Source organism: Lynx canadensis, chromosome A3 (assembly GCF_007474595.2).
Source record: "Lynx canadensis isolate LIC74 chromosome A3, mLynCan4.pri.v2, whole genome shotgun sequence".
In the NCBI taxonomy this organism is placed as follows: Eukaryota; Metazoa; Chordata; class Mammalia; order Carnivora; family Felidae; genus Lynx; species Lynx canadensis.
Window position 1 is genome coordinate 67,252,834 of NC_044305.1, and position 25,166 is coordinate 67,277,999.

Genomic DNA, 25,166 nt, shown 5'->3' on the forward strand with positions numbered 1-25,166 from the left:
GAAAATGTCTGTGTTAGGGGCTAGCAAGTTCAGTATATAAGAGTGTTCAGTGTTCAAATCAAAAAAATTTTTTTAATGTTTATTTTAGAGAGAGCGAGCGAGCGCGTGCATGTGAGCAAGTGGGGGGAGGGGCAGAGAGAGAGGGAGACACAGAATCCGAAGCAGGCTCCAGGTTCCAAGCTCTCAGTACAGAGCCCAGTGCGGGGCTCGAACTTATGAACTGTGAGATCATGACCTGAGCTGAAGTTAATGCCCAACTGACTAAGCCACCTAGGTGCCGCCAGTCGAATTTTTATTCACTTGGGTATCTTATGAATATATAGAGGATAATCATTTATTTTTGAAAACGTAAATATAATAGTAATATACTAATTAGTTGATTCTTTTGCTGTGGCAACTGTAATGTAAGGTGTTAACAACAGGGAAAACTGGCTAAAAGATATACAGAAAAGTCTCTGTAAACTGAAAGTTTACATATATGTGCATATATGTATATTAAATATATAACTAAAACAATTCCCCAGTTTAAAAATTTTAGTAAAAATAATTCTATTCATAAAACAGTGATTTTGTGTTAAAATACCATGATCATATCAGGTTAAATCTCAAAAACCATTTCTTTCTAGTCTTATTTCTTTTTAATTATCCATAATCTAGGATTAACTAGACTTCTTGATTCTGAATAAATGCAGTTCTCTGCATACACACCCATTATAAAAATTAATTTTCATATTTTGTGATTTATTTTTAGCTTTGTTGGTAGGTATAGTTAGTGCTGTTGTACCTGAAGTATTCTAAAAAATTCAGAGGAGAATGAATTGTAAACACTTTATTATTTAAAAATATAATTACCCTTCCTTATAAATCAGTGTTGTCTTAAGATTCTCCCATTATATGGGGCGCCTGGGTGGCGCAGTCGGTTAAGCGTCCGACTTCAGCCAGGTCACGATCTCGCGGTCCGTGAGTTCGAGCCCCGCGTCAGGCTCTGGGCTGATGGCTCAGAGCCTGGAGCCTGTTTCCGATTCTGTGTCTCCCTCTCTCTCTGCCCCTCCCCCGTTCATGCTCTGTCTCTCTCTGTCCAAAAATAAATAAATGTTGAAAAAAAAAAAAAATTTTAAAAGATTCTCCCATTATCTTGCCCTTATTTCCAGGACAAAATCATTCTTTCTCAGAGACCCAGAAAACCCCAACCTTAAGTCATTTGGACGGTTTCACCTACTGCAATTTCTCCTCATGCTTTTTATATTTAAGTCTCTCCTGTGCTTTTCTAACCACAGGCCTTTGTTGTAATATTCTGGGACTGGAGGCAGTAGCACATGAAGCCATACACTGGAGGATTCAGTCCCAGTTTGGCTGTGAAGATCCTTGTCAGTGTTTATTAGGGTGTGTACTGGCAGACTGACTAAGGTCCAGTAAGGATTGCAGGAGATTGTGTTGGTCATTCTCTTCCAGCCTCATGGTTAGCTTATATAAGTACAAGATGAATTCTCATTTGTGCCTGCCAGACTATTAAAACAGCGGTTTTTAACTGGTAAATACTGGTCAGGGTCATTTACTCAACACTAGAATAAGAGCAAACACTCAAAAGAGGGAGAATCAGACCCTTAAGCTGGTGACTATAATAGAGACATCAGGATGGTGTTAAGAGACCCTCACTTGGCTCTATTCTCTCCACATGGATTTGTGACCTAGTTGATACTCAGGATAATCCTGATATATTTGGGACCATTTTTTGGTCATATTTACTGTGTAAGTCTCTAAAAGCAGATATGAGAGTGAACGGCTGGTTATCTGTATGCAACTTGTGTATGGATGGTAATAGTTTTCATTTGATTGCTTTTATAGATATCTCTAAACATTACAATCAGAAAGCTACAATAGAGCATGAACTTCCAACAGCAACACAGAAGCTCATTACAACTAATGACTGTATCCTGTCCTCAGTAGTAGCATTAACAAATGGAGCAGGAAAGGTAAGTTTTCTCTGGTTTATATTGACATTAAATTTAATTCTTAAGTAAGGTCCTTTTTTTTTCCTTCCTTAAATGACATAGGAAAATTAATCTGTAAAAGAAGTTTGGAATATCAGACTTTTTTGTAAAATAAAGTTGTCTCCCTTTTCCTTCTCACTGCCCAATATTTAAAGCAATAGGAGAGTGACTGTTTAGCATTCGTGATGAGTAAGTAGATCACTCACAGTTTATTTTTTAGTGAGATATTTGATGATCAGTATACATCTTTGTATATATCAAATGTCTGCTGTATAGAAATTGGGAAATTACATAAAAAGAAAAACGAACCAATAAAACCTTCATTAATATTTTGGTTTTTTTCCTTCCTGGTTTTTTGTTTTTTGATAACACTTGTCCTAATGCTACCTCTGTGGTTTTGTTTCTTAACAAGAACTTTTAAGGTGACTTTGAACATATGTCTTTTCATTGAACCATTAATATTAGATAATAATTATTTGGGTCATTAAGCACTTAATTATTATGATAAACTGGCCAAAATGCATTTTCTCTAAAAATTCTGTCTTGGATATTCTGGCTTCAGCAGCTGTGACATTGTCAGTATGTGTTCATGTGGCTGTCATCAGCACCTTTACTGATTCATATTTCTCTGGGAACTACCCATATATGTGTAACCAAAAGGACTGTATTCAGAACTATCTTAGCCCATTTATTTCTGTGGATGCAACCTAATTTCTCAAGGAAATGTTAATTTCTACCTGTGTTTATATACCATTATTTTTCTGACAGGTTGCCCATAACAGGAACACATTTTTTTCAGGTAATTAAGTTAACCAGAAGTGATCACCGATCATATTACATATTCAGTGTCCTCTTTCTCATCTTTCCCCAACTCAGACTGGTCTTTGTGACACTTTGCAGTGCTTGGGGCCATAATTAGAGGGTGTTATCTTTGGGTTCTGTCAGCGCACAGATCTGTGCCTCCAGGGTTCCTCAGCCAGAAGACCATCCCAGCTGTACCCTCTTGATCGCTTGCATCTACAGGCATGCTGAAGCTTTCTGAAGATAATTCTGACCTTGATTTAATTAAGAAAAATTCTGGAAGAAGAGAATGTTAGCACTTTAGAGGCGTTTCTGCAGTTTCTAACTTTTATGAAAATTCTGAAATATTAAATACCTTTATATAAGCTAATTTTAGATTTGCTTTACCTGAAACCTTAAAATGTCTCAAGGGAAGGTATCTGATGGTGAAAAATTGTGCAATTTTTATAAGTTTTTTTTTAAAGTTTATTTATTCTGAGAGAGAGAGAGGGAAAGAGAGAGACAGAGGGGGAGGGAGAGAGAGCGATAGAGGATCCCAAGCAGGCCCCGCACTGTCAGTGTAGAGCCCGACGCAGGGCATGAACTAAAAAACCACGAGATCATGACCTGAGCCAAAATCAAGAGTCAGACGCTTAACCAACTGAGCCACCCAGGCACCCCTAAAAATGGTTTTTAACTGAAGTAAGTATCTGAACTAATGTTAGTTGGTGGCAGCTTAATATCTAGCTAATGTGATTTGATTAAACTAAATTTTATGGTATATAATTTTTAAAAGCCCAGTAGGAAAATGTAACATATGCATATTGAAGAACATTTAGAAAATGTACAAATACTAGAAAGAGGAAAGAATGTAAACCTCACCATATATTGCTATGACCTAAAATGCAAATCCTGGGTATATGATTATCCATGTCATTTACAAGGAATATAAAGCTCAAGACTTTTAGAATCCTTTATTTTCTTGAATACTACCTAGTGTAGAATTTCCTTTGACATAGTAAAATACTAATGAAAAATAAAATCTTTCAGACCATTAGTGATTGCTTGCTTACTTTCTGGCCAATTTTTGCCAAGGTGTAGGATACTTTGTTCCATAAGTCACTTCTTATTTATCAAAATAGGATATTCTTTAATGTATCCAGCACTTTAATTTTTTTGGCTAATAACCTTCTCAGACATTTTTATTTATATCACCATTTCATACAACACTATAAATGCAAAGTCATGGCTCAGTCATGGGTCTCTGTGCCTACTTACACAGTCTTTATTATATTTGTAGATCATAAATTGAGATTTACAGAATTAAATTTAAGTAGAGTTATCATATTCAAGATGCTGTGTCCTGTCTCATGTTGGAATTGGAAACATTCAAAGTTAAAATACAAATGGAATATATAAATCCAAACATGCATATTTTGAGACTAGTGGCAGAAATTAATGAGGTAAATGGCCCATGAACATCATCCCCAGAATAAACCCGAATCAGTCTTGGTTTTCAGAAAGAATAGAAATTGTCTAGGTTAAGACATGTCAGAAGTCTGGTCTCAGTCTTTATACTGGTATTGTCTTTCTATTACAAATCATTGCCCTAGGAATTCTTCCCAAGTAAATAAATGTGGGCTTTTGGCAGGTGTTGAAATTTCATTTCCATTCCGGCACCTTTAACTTTGCTTCGAAAACTATTAGGTCTATATTTTAGATACATGATTGGAAAACAAAATCTATTTTCTTGTCACACTTGATTTAGATTGCATCTTTCTTCAGCAACAATGTGGACTACTTCATTGCTTCTCTGAGCTACGGGCCTAAGGCAGCGAGTGGCTTCATTAGTCCTCTTTCAGCTGAGTGCATGCTGCAATACAAGAAAAAAGCTGCCGCCTATATGAAGGCTCTGAGAAAGGTTTGTGAGCTCCTGTTAAATTAACCTCAGAGGAAAAATCAGGAATCATTCCAGAGAAGGGCAAGAGTTTTTCCACATTTCGTTTTGTTTAGATTTTACACAGTTGGGGGGCACAGGTGGTTGGTGAGTATTGGGGGAGGTCTTTGGGGAGGAGAAGGTGACAGAGACCCAAACCTCAGTTAATGTGTGATCTATGCATAGGCCATGTTGAACTCATGTCCCCAAGTGTCTAGAATGAGGCAGCCAGGCAGCCAATAAATATCAAACTTCAGAAATCTCAAATTTGTAGAAATAGAAAAAAATTGAAATACATTTATAATTTTTTCCTGAGTATAAGAATACAAGGTCATTGCAAGCAGAAATCAGAAGGTGTAACAGTGCATAAAGAAGAAGAAAATTACACACCAATTCCCACCCCCCAGAGGTAGCTACCCTTAATTTTGTTGGAGTATATCTGTATCCAAAAAACTTTAGTGCATGTGTGTACACACGCACACAAGGAAACACATACATGTATGTGCTATAAAAAGCAAAGTGTATCTGGATACATACCCTTCTATTTCATTTTACTTTTTTATTTCAATTTTTTATTTAAATTCTAGTTAGGATATATGGTAAAATTGGTTTCGGGTGTAGAATTTAGTGATTCATCACTTAAATTTAACACCCAGTGCTCATCACAAGTGCCCTCCTTAATGCCCATCACCCAATTAGCCCATCCCCTGCCTACCTCTCCTCATCACTTCTCAGTTCTCCGTAGTTGAAGAGTGTCTTATAGTTTGCCTCCCTCTCTCTCTCTTTTTTCCCCCTTCTCCTATGTTCATCTGTTTTGTTTCTTAAATTTCACATATGAGTGAAATCATAAGGTATTTGTCTTTCTCTCACTGGCTTATTTTGCTTAGCAGAATACATTCTTGCTCAATCTGCATTGTTGGAATGGCAAGATTTCATTCTTTTTGATGGCTGCTAGTCCATTGACATACACTGTTTTAGAATATTGTTTTTGTGGATATAAAAATTGTGATTTTTAGTACATCAAATAATACTTTCTATAAATATAAATTGTTATCATTTTAATACCTCTATAGTATTAAATCTATAGTATTTCATTCTGTGTGTGATAATTTAATTAACTAATCCATTGCTCATGGATATTTAGGTTGTTTCCTATTTTTCACTGTTATATGCGGAGAAACAGTAGATATTCTTGCACATGCAACTCTAACTTTGTGCATTTTTTACCTTTTTCCTCCTTATTTTTTTTTACTTTTAGGTACAAATAATGCCTAAACATATTCTTATATTACATTAGAGCATTACATGTATAGTCCCTAATTCCACTCTCTCGCCAGAGGTCACTATAGCTATCAGTTTGGTGTATAACCTTCCAGAATCTTGGAGCATTTATGCATCTGTATAAACTTATGGACAATATACAATGTATAGAATTTTCTTTCTTTTTTCAACTGAAATGCTTGTTTCATTGTGCAACTTGATTTTTTCTTTTTTTTTGACTTTTTAAGTTTTATTTATTTATTTTAAATGTTTTATTTATTTTGAGAAAGAGTGTGAGTGGGGGAGGGACAGAGAGAGAGAGGGAGAGAGAGAATCCCAAGCAGGCTGTGTGCTGTTAGAGCAGAGCCCATTGTGGGGCTCACTCTCACAAACTGAACTGTGAGATCCATGACCTGAGTTGAAAGCAAGAGTTGGACACTTAACCAACTGAGCCACCCAGGTGCCTTGATTTTTTTCATTTAAAGTGTCTTAGATGTGCCTGACTGGCTCAGTTTGAAGCGTGGGAGACTCTTGATCTCAGGGTCATGAGTTTGAGCCCCACATTGTGTATACAGATTATTTAAAAAAATTAATTAATTAGAAAAATGTTTTGTTAGGTGTATAGAATTGTCGAATCACCATATTGTACATCTGAAACTAACATTGTTCTTCAACTATGTATTTAAAAAAATATTTTTTAATGTTTTATTTATTTTTGAGAGAGAGAGAGAGAGCGTGCACGAGCAAGTGGGGGGAGGCGCAGAGGGAGAGGGAGACCCAGAATCAGAAGCAGGCTCCAGGCTCTGAGCTGTCAGCACAGAGCCCAATGCAGGGCTCGAACTCACAAACTGTGAGATCATGACCTGAGCCGAAGTTGGATGCTTAACCGACTGAGCCACCCAGGTGCCTGCATCAACTATACTTAAAAAAAATGAAGAAACAAAGAAAAATTAAAAACAAATAAAATGTTTTAGAGACCTATCTGTATCATTACATATGGTGGCTACTATATTCCTTTTAAATACAGCATAGAATCTTACAATATGTATGTTTTGTGGCTCATTTACATATTCCTTATTGGTGGGCATTTAGGTTCATTCCAGTTTTTTACTGTTACAATAATACTTTAAGTGATAGCTTTGTAAATGCCTCCTTGGGCACATGTGTGGAATATTGAGTAGTGGAATGTTCTGAATCATGTGGCTTGCACATTTTACATTTTAATATGTGTTGCAAATTGTCCTTAAGAGTAGCTGCACCGTTTTATGTTTCTAGCATTGTATAAGGCTACCAATCTCTCTTTGTGTAATTATTTTGATTATGTCTTTAAGATTAATTTCCCAAAATGGAATTGCTGGTTCAAACAAAGTCTGTGAATCTTTCAAATTTTGACACATTTTTCCAGACTACACTTCAGGAAGATTGTCTATTTATAGTTTACCAGCAGAAGTATAAATTTAACCCATAAATTTAATATTAATTAGACAAGAAGCTTCTTATTATTTTAATTTGCATTCCTTTGCTTATTGAAGTGGTATGTCTTTTCATAAAGTTATTGTTTGTATTTATTCTGTCAATTCTCTGTTCATCGTTGATCTATTTTTAGATAAATGTTCCTAATTAGGGTTGAAAGAGCTCCCTATATAGTAAGAACTTTAATCCTGTGCCTGTGTTAGAAGTATTTTTTCTCCAGTTTGCTGTCGTATTTTTTCAAAATAGAAGTTTTAATTTTTATGTCTTTAAACCAATCTTTTTCTTTATGGTGGTGATTCTTGGCCAGGGGTACTTTTCAAGATTACAGAAATGATCACCTACATTTTCTTCCATTACTTTCATGGTCTAAATTTTTAGATTGAATTCTTTAATCCATCTTGGAGTCATTCTGATAGAGGTATGAAAAAGGGATCTAAATAGTTATTTTTCTAGATTATTACCTGGTTATCCTTGTGGCTTTTATCCAGTCTGTCCTTTCTCTATTGACTTAAAAAAAAAAAACAACCCAGCATTTATCACATAATATGTTTTTGTGTATGCTTTTGTCTGTTTCTAGATATTCTGTCCTCTTCCTTTATCTGTTTATTCATGTGTTTGTTTCGGAAAGTTTTATTGGGGGGTTTAATTGACATAAAAAAACTGCATATATTTCAAGCATACAATTTGATAGGTTTTGACATATGTTTACACCCTTAAAAGCACAGTCAAGACAATGCCCCTTAGTGATCTTTATTTCTGCCTCTCTGACAATCTGCTTTAAAAAAAAAAAATTGAGATGTCATTGACATACAATATTATATTAGTTATAGGTATACAACATAGTGATTCAACACTTATGTACATTACAGAGTGATCACCAAGACAAGTGTAGCTACCATGTGTCACCATACAAAGTTGTTACTTACTATTTATATCCCTATGCTGTGCATCCTGTCCTGTATCTTATTTATTTTATAACTGGAAGTTTGCATCTTTTAATCCCCTTTCTCTGTTTTGCCCATGCTCTCACCCCCCACCCCTCCCCAATCTGGCATCCACCTGATTGATCTCTGTATCTGAGTCTGTTTCTGTTTTTTTTTTTTTCTTTAATTTGTAGATTTCACATAGAAGTGAAATCATATGGTATTTGGTATAGGTCCATATGCTTTTAGTTAGTGTAGATTATAACTGGAATGACAAGTCCCTCTTCATTATTTTTCTTTAAAAAAGGTCCCTGTGACATCATTAAAAGGAAATAGTGAATGTTGGCATATGTCTGAATTTATTGTTGAACCCCATTTAACATTCTTTCTGTGTACATAGGATTCAGGAATGATATGATCTTTTCCTTTAATTCTTCTGCTGCCTTTTCCATAGCCCCTCTTGGAGTCTGTGCCTTACGAAGAAGCTCTGGCAAACCGCCGGGTCCTTCTCAGCTCTACTGAAAGTCGAGAAGGCCTTGCACAACAGGTATGGTGCCTCATGCTACTTGTTAAAGGAGCATAAATGTTAAATCCCCTGGAGAAGGCTTTTAACACAGAACAATATAAAAGACTTTATAAGTGAACATGTAAAATTAATTGTTTAACATGTGCTAAAACGCACCATAAGCATAATTCATTGAAGAACATTTGTTGATACTCTGTTTTTATTTTATTTTTTTTAATGTTTTTATTTATTTTTGAGACAGAGAGAGACAGAGCAGGAGCAGGGGAGGGGCGGAGAGAGAGGGAGACACAAAATCCGAAGCAGACTTCAGGCTCTGAGCTGTCAGCACTGAGCCACCCAGGCGCCCCTGTTGATACTCTAAATAAGTCATCTTGATTCAGTTGGTGTTATAATTGCCACTCAGGTAATATCAACACACTTTGGCCATGGTGATTCTTTCTTTCTCTAGGCACTAGATTTAAAAGTCTGAACTAATAAGGCAAAAAAGGGGGAGGAGCTTGAGACTCCATGAGTTATTTATTTCTTAAATGATCAGGAACAAAAAATTTCCAATATTCAGTTAGTTGGTCAATTGAATTTGGGGGCTAGGTGGAGGTGGGAGGGAAGTTGGTACACACTGACACTGGTTTAGCTTTTGTCAGAGACGTACTTCAACAGCAGGCTTGCGTTAAGTTTTGGAAATACTTATTTTAAAGAGAGTGCAAATAGATTCACCTGACACATCCTTTTGTCTGCTGTCCTTTTGTCTTTTTGACATTAAATGAGCTAGGATGTTGGAAGTAAACATTTAATCCAGAGAGTCATTCCTAAAAAACAAAATTCTTGGGACAAAAATAAAATGTTGAATACTTTAAAAGTTGATTTTCAATTTCAATTTTCTTTTTACTTTATGTAAGGAAAGTAAGGCTTAAAGAAATTAAGCAGCTTTTACCCAAGGTAGCTAGTAAGTGGGAGAACTGTCTGGTTTCAGAGCTAGTGCAGCACTGCCCCCCCCACTCCCCCATTGACCAGCTGTAGGCTAGTCTGATAAGCACTCTGGGTGTGACTTCCTGTCTCTCTGAAAAGAGTGAGTCTAAGATCTGCCTTCCAGGGCCTTGTAAGCATTAACTGAGCCAATGGGAGGCAGTGTGATATAGTGAAAAGAATTAGACTTGTGAGCCAGACAGCCAGACACATGGGATCCAAATCCTGGCTCTGCCATTTGCTAGCTTAGCAGGTGGTTCAGCTGCTGGGAGCTTTAGTTCTCCTCTTTGGGAAATGAGAATTGAAGGACTGAGGCTTCAATGGGATCCTGGCAGGAAAGTACCATGAACAGTGTCTGCTGCATGGTAATTGCTCAACCATGATAGCCGGTAAAGCATTTGGAATTCACTGTAAGATTGTTTTTATTTTCATGTAATTCTCAAGCTTTCATTTGCCCTGAGAATTAATATATTTAGACTTCTTGTTGAATGGAGTATAACATAATTTAAAAAAAATATACAAATTATTAATGTATAGTTAATCCTTGAACAGCAAGGAGGCTGGGGCATTGATCCCCTTGCACAGTTGAAAATTCGTGTAAACTTTTGACTCCCCCAAAATTTAATTGCTAATTACCTATTGTTGACTGGAAGCCTTACTGATAACATAAATATCCGATGTACACGTATTTTGTGTATTTTATGTATCATATACTGTATTCTTACAATAAAGTAAGCTAGAGAAAAGATGTTATTAAAATCATAAGGAAGAGAAAATACTTTTACAATATTGTACGTATTTATTGAAAAAAAATCCACATATAAGTGGATCCGTGTAGTTCAAACCCATGTTGTTCAAGGGCCAACTGTGTATCCCAGTGAATTTTCACAAGCAAACATACTGATGTAACTAGCATCTCAGTAAAAATTTTTAAAAAGAACACTTCTGTATGTAAAGTATTCCTTTAAGAAAAAAAATACTAGGAGTTCAGCAGCCTTCCTCATGCCCCTTTCTCGCCTTCCTCCTTGCCCCCAAAGAAAACCATCATCTTGTGTTCTAACACAATAGATTAGTGAAAAGTTCAGTAAACGAAACTTTTCATTCATTGAGATTATATAATATATATTCTTTCAGGTCTGCCTTCTCTCATTCAACATTATATTTGTAATATTCATCGTGTTATGTGTAATTGTAATCTGTCCATTTTCATTGTTGTTTAGTATTCTACTGGGTGAATATGCATTATTCTTTTTTATTGCCTATGAATATTTGGGTAGTTCCAGGTGTTTGGCTATCATAGTGCTATTGTGAACATCCTTACATATGTCTTCTAGTAAATGTGCATCGGGTTACATACATAGAAATAGAATTGTTGGGTCATATAGGATATGATGTCTTCAGCTTTAAAGATCCAGCCAAACAGTTTTTCAAAGTGTTTGTCCCAAATTCCAGTCCTGCTAGCACTATCTGGTAGTTCCAGTTGCTCCACAAACATGCCCACCTTTGTGTTTTCTTCTTTTTAAAAAAAATTTTTAAATGTTTTATTTATTTTTGAAAGAGAGAGAGACAGAGTATGAGCAGGGAAGGGGCAGAGAGAGAGGGAGACACAGAATCCGAAGCAGGCTCCAGGCTCTGAGCTGTCAGCACAGAGTCTGACAACAGTGCTTGAACTTGTGAACCACGGGATTGACCTGAGCCGAAGTCGGACACTTAACCGATTGAGCCACCCAGGTGCCCCTGTATTTTCTGTCCTTTAATTTTAGTCATTTGGGTGGTTTCAAATTGCTTTGCTTTGATAATAGTGACATTGAATACCTTCTTTTTTATGTTTTTAGTCTTGTTCAGTTCCTATTCAAGTCTTTTTCCCCCCCTATTTTTCTATTGGGTTGTCTTTTTCTTACTAATTTGTAGAAGTTCTTTATATATTCTACATGTTTAGTCTTCTGTTGGATACATGCTTTGCGGATGTCTTCCATTTTGTGACTTTCCTTTTCACTCTCTTAATGATATCTTTCTTTTTTTTAAATTTTTTTTATTGTTTATTATTTTTGAGAGAGAGAGAGAGACTGAGAGCAAGCAGGGGAGGGGCAGAGAGAGAGAGGGAGACAGAACTAGAAGCAGACTCCAAGCTCTGAGCGCTCAGGACAGAGCCCGACGCGGGGCTCGAACTCACAGACCACAAGATCATGACCTGATCTGTAGTTGGCCACCCAACCAACTGAGCCATCCAGGTGCCCTGATGATATCTTTCAATGAGTAAAGATTTTTAATTTTACTGTCATCCAATTTTTCAGTTTCTGGTTGTGCTTTGTGAATCTTGTTTAACAATATTTCCTTTTCTCTGTGTAACGTTCAGGCTTTTTAAATTTTATTTCTGGGAGGCAGTTTGGGTTGATGTGCTGTGAAGCCTGTCTTTAGCCACTAAGTTTTGTCTGCATCATCCTCTAAGGTGCAGAACTCTATTGCTTTTCAAGGTTCAGCAGAGTCTGGAAAAGATTTCTAAACTGGAGCAGGAAAAAGAGCATTGGATGTTGGAAGCACAGTTAGCCAAAATCAAGCTGGAGAAAGAAAACCAGCGAATTGCAGATAAGCTGAAGAGTACAAGCATCGGGCAGGGGGTTGGGCCAGCCCAGGAAAATCCCACTGGGGTGAATGCAGGGGGCCAGGAAGAAGCCTCAACCAAGGCTGTGTTGGAGCCTATTCACAGCACCAGTCTGGTAAGTGTCTACTCCTCCTCCTCCACTCCTCCTCCCCCCTCCCCCTCCCCCTCCCCCTCCTTCTTCTTCTTTAACGATAATTGGTAAGGCCTTAACCTAGTGTTTGCTGTTAACCATCTAAATTACATGTCAGTGTAAAACACGTATTATCCATGTGTTCTAGAAAAAGCAAGGGGTAGTCAGGATGGCTCCTTGAAAAAGCTATTTCATTAAATTTCCTTTGATTTTCCATGACACTTCCCCATGGTAAAGGCTGTATTCCTGGAAAAGATAAGTAAGTCAAATTTAAGGTGATTCTGTTTTTCTATAGGTTATGTTTCTGACCAAGGGCTTGAATGTCTAACTTTCCATAGAAATGACCCCAAATACCATTAAAAATTTTTTTAAAATGTTTATTTATTTACTAGAGAGAGAGAGAGAGAGAGAGACAGAGACAGAGACAGAGACAGAGACAGAGAGGGAGACACAGAATGCGAAACAGGCTCCAGGCTCTGAGCTATCAGTGCAGAGCCCTGTGCAGGGCTCAAACTCACAAACTGTGAAATCGTGACCTAAGCGAAGTCAGACGCTTAACTGACTGAGCCACCCAGGCACCCTACAAATACCATTTTAAACCAATTTATGGTTCTTAGACAGTATAAAGCTTTACAACATATATGTAATACAGAAGCTCATCAGGTTAGTTATATTCCATGAGGCAGTATACTGCCAAGTTATCTTACAACCTTATATTTCTTGCCTTATATTTAACTGCAGTGATTCAGAAGGTGAAGAAACATCTGTCTATATTGGAGCTATTAATTACTTCAGGTAACTTCAAAGTTATGTCAAGAAAAATTTTCTAATTATAATATTCTGCCCACTGTAAGAAAAAGTTAGAAAATCTAGGAAAGGAGAAATCAGAGGGGGAAAAAACCCTTATAATTAGAAATATGGCTTATTAGGTACATTTTTACAAGCCTTTCTTGAAGATCTTGAGGTGAGCCATGGTGCTTTCGTGAGACCTGTCCTAAGCACTTGATTTTACCCTTCCTGTAGCTCACTGATGCAATGGATGAGCAAGGCATGGTCCTTCTTAGATTTACCTCACATCTGATTCAGGGCATCCCTGATAGTAAAGCATACAAACCAGCTTTTATTTTCAAGATGTATATAGGCTCCATTTCATTTTAACAGTGTCAGAAACTCAGTTTATTATTATTTTTCCTAGATGTGATACTGGTATTATGATTATTTAGGAGAATATCTTAATTTTTGGAGATAAACACCAAAGTACTTAGGTATCCCAGTATATGCAATTTACTTTCAGATTGTTCAGAAAAAAAATACATATGTGTATATATGTATACATATATATACATGTATATATCTGTATACACACACACACACACACAGATAAATAAAACAAATGTAGCAAAATGTTAATTATTAAATGTAGATGGTGGATATACAGACATTTCTTAAACTTTTTATCCCCAACTTCCTGTGTGTTTGAAAATTTTCATAGTAAAATATGGGGAGCAAAAAAGGATTAAAATTTTTAGAAAAGCAAAAACACATAAAACCACACTTCTCAGAGTTGTGACTTGCGTGGACACCATGCTCACAGGATGATCCTGTAGAGTGACCCTCTGATCACAGGTCTGAATCCCAGACATGAGTCCTGCACATTGCCTCTGGCTAGGAGAAGCTGACTGCCTAGAGGGTACATTCAACACACATAGCTGAATGTTGACATCTGTTCAGGGACCACCTGGGAAAGCACCTCCCCCCCCACTCATCTTTGGATTTCCCTTCAGAGTCTGTCTCATTGATCCGGTCACACGGTTCTCCCTTTTGGTCTGATTTCTTGTTTCTCTCCTGTCTCTTTCTCCTTTCCTATACCTGTTCCTTTGCTCGTCTCACGCTTGCACTAAGCAGTAGAGTTGGTGGCGGAGGGAGTAACTGTTGGACCAGACTAGACCGGGAAGAGTGCTGATACAACGGTAGTGATTGTAGTGATCATGGGCCGGCCACAGTGCTGAGGACTTTTAGTATGTTACCTCAGTCAGTCCTCATACAGATCCTATGAGATTGTACATACTATCATGTCTCTGTTTTGTAAATGAGACTGGGGGGCAGTGAGGTGAAAAAACTCAGCTGAAGTCATACACTTGGTAAGTGATGGAACTAGGATGGAACCCAAGGTATCTGGGACCATGGCCTTGTGATCTGATTGGTGTCAGAAAATAGATCAGCTGACATCAATTCATCTGTTTACTGCTTGCCTTTCTGAAGTGCTGGGAGTTGGCAACACTGGTGTATTTGAGTCATTAATGTCAGTTGCTGAAAATTGAGGACTGTGTTTTTATTTGATTCTTCCATATGTAAGTGAGAAGGACTTCCCAGGGATGTGGAAAATGTTTAGTACTGAGCACTCTTGGGGCATGAGTGATGATGACTTTATTTGTGCTTGAGATTGGAAGTCAGTGTTATTTTAAGTAGTCTGTCCAGTTAGCATCTCTGTACATGGCCTTGATTTCTTTTGTTCGCAGATTTCTGTCTGCATCTCGCAAGGGTCTCTTTCCTCCCACCCACCTTATAAGGTGTTATCAGAATAATTTTCCTAGAGTATATTACTGATAATGCACTCTCTCGCTTTAGACTTCTGGTAGCTCTGTTATCTATAGAATAGAATCCACTCATTTGTTCAAGGTGTGTGGATACCTTTTCCAGACTACCTGTCTAGCCCTGTCTTCTACATTTCCTCATACAAAGCCAAATTGAGCTCTTCCCTGATAATGTTCTTGGCATTTTTGCTTCCCTCTCTTTGTTCAAGCTATTTCTTTTGATATCTGTGTATCCATTACCCCATCATCTCAATACTCACATACTTTTGCCTTTCAACTCCTCTTTCCTTCTCCTTGACTTTCTTGAATTCACAATTCTGCCCATGATTTTAGGTACACTTGAGGTGTCACATTTTCCATGCACCCTAGTTGTGGGTGTTGTCTCTGATGGTCAGGATTAGAGAACAAAGACGTGACTGGCCTGCTTTCATTTTTCACAGTCAGTTTTTGTGGCTTTCACTCTAATGGAATACAATCATGGATAGACATTTGTGGAGCGCTGTGGGATCACAGAGAAAGCTGCTGGAGGGCGCGGGGAGGATGCCGCAGAAGAGGTAATATGGATGGGGTTCAGAAGTGAATAGGAGTCCAAGGCACGAGGAGAGTATTGCAGGCCAGGGACAGGGTCTCAGCACGTAACTCTCCTTCCTCCTGTGCGTGGCGATTCTTGCCAAAACCAGCCTGGAGACCACAGAGATATAAGAGTGATGGTGTTTTGCCTTCCTTGACATTTCTCCTTTTCAGCCTTTCTTTTTATCCCCTTGTCTTTCCCCACCTACCCCTCGTGAACTTCACTGACTAAGCATGCAGCTCTGTGTGTCCTTTCTGTCATGTTCCTTTTGGGTGTAAGGAGCAAGTCTGTGCCCATTTTAAAGTTAATTGATTGACTAAGGAAGCTCATCTTACAAGTCCTCAGAAGATTACTTTGGTTTAAGCACCTTGGGGCTGAAAAAGTTACATCAGAAAGAAACTTACTATTTCTAACTGTGGCAGTTTGGTAGTTGAATGCATATTATTTGTCATTAAAATACCTAATAGGGTAATTTGAGCATTCAGCCACCTATCAGTTCATTGTAATCAAAGATGTCAGTAACCTCAAGAAAGAAAAGGCACAGAATAATACAAATTTCTGCTTCTTGTTGGAATTAAAGAGCATTCATAGAATTTTAAGTATATATATTTTATGTATAAAGAGAATACATGTACATTGTAGATAATTTAAAACTACAGAAAATTAAAGAAGAAAAAAGTTGACATTCTCTTGAATATTCAAGCAACTACTGTTAACATTTTTCCTGCAAAATTTCATGCCTGGTTGATACTGTGCTACATATCATTTCAAATCTTTTAAGGTAATGTGAACACATAAATATTTATCCTATTATTAGAACTCTGTATAAACTTAGTTGTTGATTGCATAGTATTCTATATAGAATATACCTTAGTTAACCTATGATTGGACACTGGTTATAATTTGTGCTATTTTATTTATTTATTTATTTTTTTTAAATTTTTTTTTTTCAACGTTTTTTATTTATTTTTGGGACAGAGAGAGACAGAGCATGAACGGGGGAGGGGCAGAGAGAGAGGGAGACACAGAATCGGAAACAGGCTCCAGGCTCCGAGCCATCAGCCCAGAGCCCGACGCGGGGCTCGAACTCACGGACCGCGAGATCGTGACCTGGCTGAAGTCGGACGCTTAACCGACTGCGCCACCCAGGCGCCCCTTTATTTATTTATTTTTTTTAAATTTTTTTTTTTTTTTTTTAATTTGTGCTATTTTAAATAGCATCTCCTTTTGTGCATAAGGTTCTTTCTGCATCTCAGATGATGTCTTCAGGATACAGTCTCAGGGTTAGAACTATTAGGTCAAAAGACATGAATGTTTTCAAGTTTCTTGACCTTTATTGCCAAATTATTTTCTAAAAGGGCCATATCAGTTTACGCTCATTAGCATCATATGAGAACATGTTGAAATTATGTATGTTGATTTTTTTCCTTCCATTTATCTACTACCATTCCTCTGTGGGTCTGTGTGCTATAATACATTCTCAAACCGTAACCAGGGAGTCACTGGATAAGGGTGGGGAGGCAGAATATAGATGCATGCTCGTAGTTTCTCTTGCCAAATGTAGTCATATTTGAATATATAAAATTAAATGATTGGCATGTTACCATAAACAGCTTTTAACTAAAAGAGAAAGACTAATTGCTACTCCTGCTTCAGTGAGTAGAAAATTATGGTTCTATTAAAAAAAAAAGTAGTATAAAAGATTCTTTTACAGCTAGGTGGGCATGACATTCATTAGCATACACTCTGTTGATACTCTGTTCACTGTTCAGAGTAATACTCTGGAGGAAATTATTTAGAATCTGTGAAAACTGTTTATTGGTGTGATCTGTGGGTATCAGAATCCACTGAAACTGAGTTTCCAAGTTTCCTTAAGTTATTGTGCCCAAGCACATGCATTTCCACTTTGAACAATAACCTGAAATCAGTATTCATGACTATCTGCTTTTGAAATCTTAATCCACAAAAGCAACCTGGCAGTACTTTAATGTGTCTGAAATTACATTTTCTTTTTCATTAATTTAAACCTCAAATTAGTATTTATTAATGTCATAACATTGTATCAAAAGTGTATTTCTTCTTTCTCCTTTTGAACTTTCAGCAGAATGTTTGTTATTTGTATTTTCTGTTTGGAATGTTTAGTTATTATGGTCACCATAAAACTGTCTTTACCCCTCCTCGGCTACTGTTTTGGAAATAGGCCCAGAAATGATGAGTCAAAGCTCTTCTCCCTCTCTCTCTTCCCAGGCAATTTGTTGGGTTTCAGTGAAAATGACTACAGCATTTTGATAGAGGAAATAGTGATGATCATTATCCATTACTGCCTCATGATGGAAATAGTGAACACAGTTAGCTCTCTGTAGGTACAGCTTCCTTGTAGTAAAAGACCTTACAGGGTGATGATCTAGGACTGCACTCCCAGAGCACTTAAAAACAGTGTGAACTGAGAAGCGAAAATATTACAACTGTTTCAATCATTGTATTTGAAGTGAAAACAATCTGTTCTAAGGATTTTTTCCCCTTATATTCTAGATTGGGATTTTAACCAGGACATCTGACAATGAGGTAATGTGTGCTTAGCGTCATATTTGTTAGTAAATATTTGACTGTATGTTTGTTCACAAAGTCCAGCAAAAGTCAGCTTTCTCTAATTGTTTTCTGACCATTCTAGAAATTGTGGAGCCAGTGTTTTTCTCCTCCATCCACGGATCCATGTTGCTTTTCTTTCTGGTTCTATTTTAACTGTCACCAACAAATTGCAGCCTGTTTTTGTAATTGTCTCGTTGAACGACTTGGCTTGGCAGTTTGACAAGGTGTGGTACGAGCTTGGCCATCAGTTCGCTGGCATCCTGAAGGAGGCTGGAGGTGTTAGCCCTCCTAGCGGGCTGGCTGGGGAGAGGGCTTTTCAGGGTCTTGACCAACAGTGTAGTGTGCTTGCCAGTTCTTTCCAGCCCTCAAGGGAGTGAACCCAAATTTGGCTTTTGAGTTTTGAAATATTGTAAAGTGTAACTTTATAAATAACCATTCAAGGAACACCGAAGTTATTCAGCTTTCTACTCAGTATAGCAAGCTGGTAAATATAGTTCAAGTAGGTTGGTAAATTCGATTTCCCTATTGGCCTTTTACTTTAGGTAATCTTGAAATTTCTCTGTGTTTTTAAACTTAAAACTCAATAACATACCATTGCTAGAGTAACTAGAGGAAATACTGGTGTGGGACAAGGCCCATAAACTGTTCAGAATAGAAATGGTTTCATTGGTTAGTGTGTTTAAGAACATTAGAGCTGTCTTAAGATAATTTGAGGGGAAAAAAGAATGTTCAGATTTTAGGGGTTCCAACAATGCTCCCTTTCCCCTGCCTTCTTCCGGTTGGAGAGGATGTAGGTGTCAGACAGGTCTGTGGCTTCTCAAGGCTGGATGGAGGGACATGACTCCAGAGGTAGTGGGCCTCCCAGTACTTCACTTATGCTCTATTCTTTTGAAGCCACGACCTTATTGTGAGATAGGCAGAAATGCAGAATAAGAGGTATTTAGAATACACATTTACCTGGCTTGTCTGAAGTTTCTTTGAGGGGTAGGAAAACTATGATTCCCTATCCGATTTAAAATGAAAGTGTACAAAATGTTGTCCTTTTCTTTTTTCTTTTGGAGTGATGGTAATCTTTTCTGGAACTGCTTCATCTCACTGGCATTTATTTAGTTAGTTATGTGTGCTCTGTTCAGGTTCCAGATGTGGAGTCTCGTGAAGACTTAATTAAAAATCACTACATGGCAAGGATAGTGGAGCTGACATCTCAACTGCAGCTGGCTGACAGCAAGTCAGTGCATTTTTACGCCGAGGTGAGTGGAGACTTAATTAGATTTGGGGGCTTTTTCCTCACCCTGTCAGCAATTAGGTCACTGTCCTGGTCTCCTGCTATTCATTCGAAGAGAGAAGTTCGTGTCTATGCATCCGTGTGAAGTTGGTTGGAGTTCATATTGGTCAGGCTGCATCCAACCCCACATCCTCATTTCAGTACATAGGGACTGATTTGTCATTTCCAAATTACTGAAAGACAGTTGAGAGACTTATCAGTCACCTTTCCTATGGTCACATAATATATGTTTGGGGCATTATTGCTAGAGATTGCTTGTTTTAGAGAATTATAGGCAGGTAGACGTTCACAAGTCAAGGAATTTTATGCAAAGAAATTAAAAAAATATGACTGGTTCTTTTTTTCCTAAGTGACAAGTTGTAGAAACGAGTTCCTATAAATGATAAAATGAATAAGTGATAAAATCCTATAAATGATAAAATGTGACCTTTTTTAACCTTTGATATATAATCTTTTTGTTACATTTTCTTCTTCCCTAACCAAATAACTCATTTTCTTAGGAGAATTAGAAAAACCCTATGCAAGATACTCAATAACATCCTACACCAGTTCATTAACTAGAAGGGAGAGAATGAAGCAAGAAAGTGCAGCGATAGAATGGATGTGCTCAACCTATAAGAATACCTGTAAGGTCTCTCACTTAAAACTTTACACTAAAGGTCAGTTTTAGATGTCAGACAGAGAATTATAATGCTTTAAGTTGTTAAAGAGATTGAGGGGCGCCCGGGTGGTTCAGTCGGGTAAGCGTCTGACCATTGCTCCCAGCTCAGGTCTGGATCTCAGGGTCTTCAAGCCCCACACTGGGTTCCACTCTGGGTGTGAAGCCTACTTAAAAAAATAAATAAATTGTTAAAGAAATTGGGAAAGAAAAGACAACACCCAGTACTGGGACCTGACTTTGTGATTTTCTACTGTACTACGGAGATAGAGGGGTTGATAGGAAGCCAGTTGCTAGATGTGGAGAGGGACTTTGCTTCTTTTTTTCTTGCTGGAAGAAATGATGTGCCTAGGTCCATGCTGTTCACAAACCACCATTCCACACCTCTTTGATCAGTTAATAAGAGTGACTGCTTGTTGGGCTGTAGAAAATGGGGAGCACAGCGAACTGGCTGACCTACGCTGGTGCTGCTGTGGTGCTGAGCTTCTGAGGCCATGCAACCATGTCCTTGTTTGGATCCCTAACTGCCTTTGGAGTTAGTGTCCCAGACTGGATTGTCGTCTTTCTGAGGACCCGTGCCTTGCAAATCTCTCCCTCTTTTTCAGGTTTGGTGCCGAGCACATAGTAGATGTTTGGTTAATAAATGGTGGTTGATTTGGTGGAATTCTCTTGTGAGGAATGAAATGAGTAGCTGGGGAGTGTTGGCTGTTTCATTTCCAAGAGATTTGCTTATCTTGGGAAATGTTTTCAGCACAATGTGATAACAACAATTTTTACATTGTCCTAGTTTTTCCTCGTCTGTAAACAGGAAGTGGTGAGCCCTCCGTATGACTTTACTGGAATGGTTAGTCTGAGTGATGTCGACACAGATTCAGATGTGTCTCAACAGATCCTCCCTGTCAGTCTCTCGGCCTTATCAGAAAGTTTAGTGATCCTTTGATGGCACACTGTCTTTAAACAATAGTGAGAAACAGAATTTTTCTTTTCTCTTCTTGATGAGCTCTGTCTCTGGATAGCCCAGCTTTGGTAGAACCCCAGAGAAAGCAGCTGGGATCTTCAGATTCCTACACTGACTTCATATTCCCTGTAGATTGAGCCTAATCTGTAGCCTGGGACTGTAAAGCTTTTATTGTTCCTGTAATGTGGTCTCTATAACAGAGGACTTAAAACACGAGAAAATTGCCTTAGGATTCATATTGCAAAGTCAGATGCCATTGATAACTTTTTAAACATATTTATTTATTTATTTATTTATTTATTTATTTATTTTTAATTTTATTTTTAATTTTTTAAAATTTACACCCAAATTAGTTAGCATATAATGCAACAATGATTTCAGGAGTAGATTCCTTAGTGCCCCTTACCCATTTAGCTCATCCCCCCTCCCACAACCCCTTCAGTAACCCTCAGTTTGTTCTCCATATTTATGAGTCTCTTCTGTTTTGTCCCCCTCCCTGTTTTTATATTATTTTTGTTTCCCTTCCCTTATGTTGATCTCTTTTGTCTCTTAAAGTCCTCATATGAGTGAAGTCATATGATTTTTATCTTTCTCTGACTGACTAATCATTGATAACTTTTGAAATAACCACTTCTGTTCTCATCCAGTTTGAGTATAAATGAATCCTGGGTAAATGTAAAAAACTTCTTAAGGGGCGCCTGGCTGGCTCAGTTACTAGAGCATGGGACTCTTGATCTTGGGGTTGTGAGTTCAAGCCCCATATTGGGTATAGAGATTACTTAAATTTTTAGGGGTACCTGGGTGACTCAGTTGGTTAAGTGTCTGACTCTTGATTTCACCTCAGGTCATGATCTCATGGGTGATGAGATCAAGCACCCCTACTCCCCTCCTGTCTGGCTCTGTGCTGACAGCATGGAGCCTGCTTGGGATTTTCTCTCTCCTTCTCTGTGTGCCCCTCCCCTACTCATATGCACGCATGCACCCTCTCTCTCTCTTCCCCTAAATAAATAAATAAACATTTAAAAATAAATAAATTCTTAAACAACAAAAAAACCCCAACTTCTTAAGTTTTTGTAACCACTGGTTGTCAGGCTAGAGCTAGGAAAACCTTGGTGAGCTTGGGTTAGTAGATGTTTTTGCTTATTAAAGTGGTGAGAGGGACCACATCTTTCTGTGTCCTTCAGTGTGTGGTACAGGCCTAAAGTGAATTTGGTTTGGGGGAAATGCCCCCTGAGATAATGGGATGTTTTCTAATTTAACAGTGCCGAGCACTCTCTAAGAGACTGGCCTTGGCTGAAAAGTCTAAAGAGGCACTGACGGAAGAGATGAAAGTAGCTGGTCAGAACATCAGCAGACTTCAGGTGAGTTCAGAAGTGTTACCTACACAATGTTAATACGGTTTTCACTGAAAGTTCTTGGGCAGCAAAGTCAGCGTTTCCTTTCAAAAGTAGTGGCATTTGACCTGTAGACATGCATTTTTCTAACCACTTTAGTTCTAACTCATTTTAAAGTAACTTATGTCAGGCAGAAAGTTGTGTATTGCTTCTTTCTCTGACTTGATTTTCTTTTGAATAGCTTTATAGTCAGCATTTCCTTAAACGATACTTATGTACCCCCAGTCCTCCCTCCCCATTCCCCGTGCTAATCTCCGTTGTGACGGGCTGTACACTTGCTCTGTTCACATGACTCTGATTCTTCTCTTTACCATTTCATAAAACTGACCTGAACTGAAAGGTGGGGCTGCAGAATATTCCTCCTTCCTCACTGGTCTGTTTTAAAAGCCTTGTTTCCAGAAAGCCTCTGTTAAATATAAACGTGATATAGGTAGAGAAAAAACACATTAGCACAGCAACACCTGCCCCTTCCTAATTTCAGATTAGTTAATCAGATTAGCTAGGAGCACAGGATTAGATTTTAAGGGGCTGGAGCAAGCAGAGAGATGGGAAGACAAAGGTGCTTCCTCCAAGGAGGGTCCTGCCCTGAGGGCTGAGGGCCTTGAGGCTTGGGGAAAACCTGAGGAGAGTTGGAAAGACAATGTAGCCCTCTTGTTCTTTGTCACAATTTTATACCTGAGGTAGAAGGAAAGTCTTTTTGCAAAGAAATTCAAAACCTATTTTGAAGGCTGAAAAGAAGAAAAACTTTCCCCCTCATTTGTTTTAATTTTGTTAAGGCCTATGGCTTGTCCTTTATGTTAATTGATCAGATAGGTCATCTTGATAGGTTGCTTTTTTCAAATTTCTTTCATTAATTAAAAAAGCTTTGAGGTGGGTGATTAGGGGGGTTTTGATTTGTCTTTTTTCCCTCTGTTCCTTTGCCATTTAGGATGAGCTGACAACTACCAAGAGGAGTTATGAGGATCAGTTAAGTATGATGAGTGACCACCTGTGCAGCATGAACGAGACATTATCTAAACAGAGAGAAGAGATTGACACACTGAAGATGTCCAGTAAGGTAGGGAAGGGGAAGGAGGAGGTCTCTCACATACAGTATTTCATATGTAATATGAAGTATTTCATTGCTATGCATTTCAGGAGCAAAGGTTAAGAGATTTAAAGTATTTTTAAATAATTATTCTTCACACAATTTGTCCTGTTATCCAAAAGTAAAATTCAGTTTCTTTGACTGAATTATAAGTTGAGAGGAGGTCTGACCTCTAAGGCCTTTAATAATACTGTGTCCTTTGATTTTGGGCATTTTTGGCATTCTACTATTTTATCATTTAGGGGGACTCTTTAGGAAGGTTATGATATGAATTGTTCTTTTTTTTTTTTAGTGTTTATTATTTTGAGAGAGAGAGCATGTGCATGGGGGCGGGACAGAGAGAGAGAAAGAGAGAGAGCACAGGGCAGAGAGAGAAGGACAGAGGATCTGAAGTGGGTTCTGAGCTGACAGCAGAGAGCCCGATACGGGCTTGAACCTGTGAATTGTGAGATTATGACCTGAGCCAAAGTCAGAAGTTTAACCAACTGAGCCACCCATGAAACTAAAATGGTGCTGTTGAAGAGTGACCTTCTTTAGCAGATTTATTTTCATACACATCCATATAGCTAGGAATGTCTTGTCCTTTTGCAAAATTTTCTTTCGCTTTCATTTCCATAAAGCCACTGCTTGTCCAGTCTTGAGATCAACAGATATTAGTACTATCCTTATATTAAAGTGTATATCTACATATCATGTCTCTATTGTTGTCACATAATGTATATATTCTTTTACCATGAAAGACAGGCTTTAGGAAGCCTCTCAGATACTTAGCATGTTTTGTAACTCAGACAATACTGTACCACTGCCAGGTGGGATTTACTGTCTCTAACCTGTGCTCTTTGAAATCTGCTGCTGCCTCTTATTGACTTAGCAGCCATTCCTTCTATGTGCTGCTAGCACTGGGGAGGAAATAGAAATGAACAAACTATAGCTTTATTTAACATCGGCTAGTGGTGGTGAGGGCAGCATTCTGCTCAGTTGGTGTCTCCTTGGGAAATATATCCTGTTAGTGCATTGGCATCTGCATTATATAATACCATTTCTCGGTGTAGCCTCATGATACTGATTGGCCCCTGGCCGCTTTGGAGAAAGCAAGAGAATGTCTGTGATACTTTTCTGGGACATCTTGTGATGATGGTAACCAGACAGTGTGAGTTTGATTGTGGTTCTCTAGTTACTTTTGCTTCAGGAAACGAGCTCGGAGGTGATGGGTGGGGGTTGGTCCTTAAGTAATGCCTCCCGGTAACTCTTTTGGCCTCTTGGTGTTACAGGAGGGCAACAGCTAGCTCACAAGTTGATGGTAGAAAGCACATACATTAGTATGAGTATTATGAGAAAGCCTGTTTTAGCTCCTAACATTTGGAAAGAAGTGGCAGACTTCAGGGTGCAGAAGACATTTGTTCTGAATTGAAAGGGATGAATGTTGACTACAGCAAAGTTCATTGT

General features: G+C 38.1%; 1 protein-coding gene across 3 annotated transcripts in view; it reads left to right on the forward strand.

Annotated features, from left to right (window-relative positions):
• The window catches only part of PPP1R21 (protein phosphatase 1 regulatory subunit 21), a 66,431-nt gene that overhangs the window by 37,802 nt on the left and 3,463 nt on the right, over positions 1–25,166 (forward strand). For 2 of the 3 annotated variants that reach the window (XM_030310564.2, XM_030310565.1), the window contains 8 exons: positions 1,846–1,973; positions 4,540–4,692; positions 8,818–8,910; positions 12,327–12,569; positions 18,282–18,314; positions 19,472–19,588; positions 22,502–22,600; positions 23,562–23,690. In XM_030310564.2, coding sequence (XP_030166424.1) covers positions 1,846–1,973; positions 4,540–4,692; positions 8,818–8,910; positions 12,327–12,569; positions 18,282–18,314; positions 19,472–19,588; positions 22,502–22,600; positions 23,562–23,690 — 995 coding nt within the window. Of the gene's footprint in view, positions 1–1,845; positions 1,974–4,539; positions 4,693–8,817; positions 8,911–12,326; positions 12,570–15,618; positions 15,732–18,281; positions 18,315–19,471; positions 19,589–22,501; positions 22,601–23,561; positions 23,691–25,166 lie in introns of those variants that run through there. The other variant, XM_030310566.1, reaches the window with a different exon arrangement.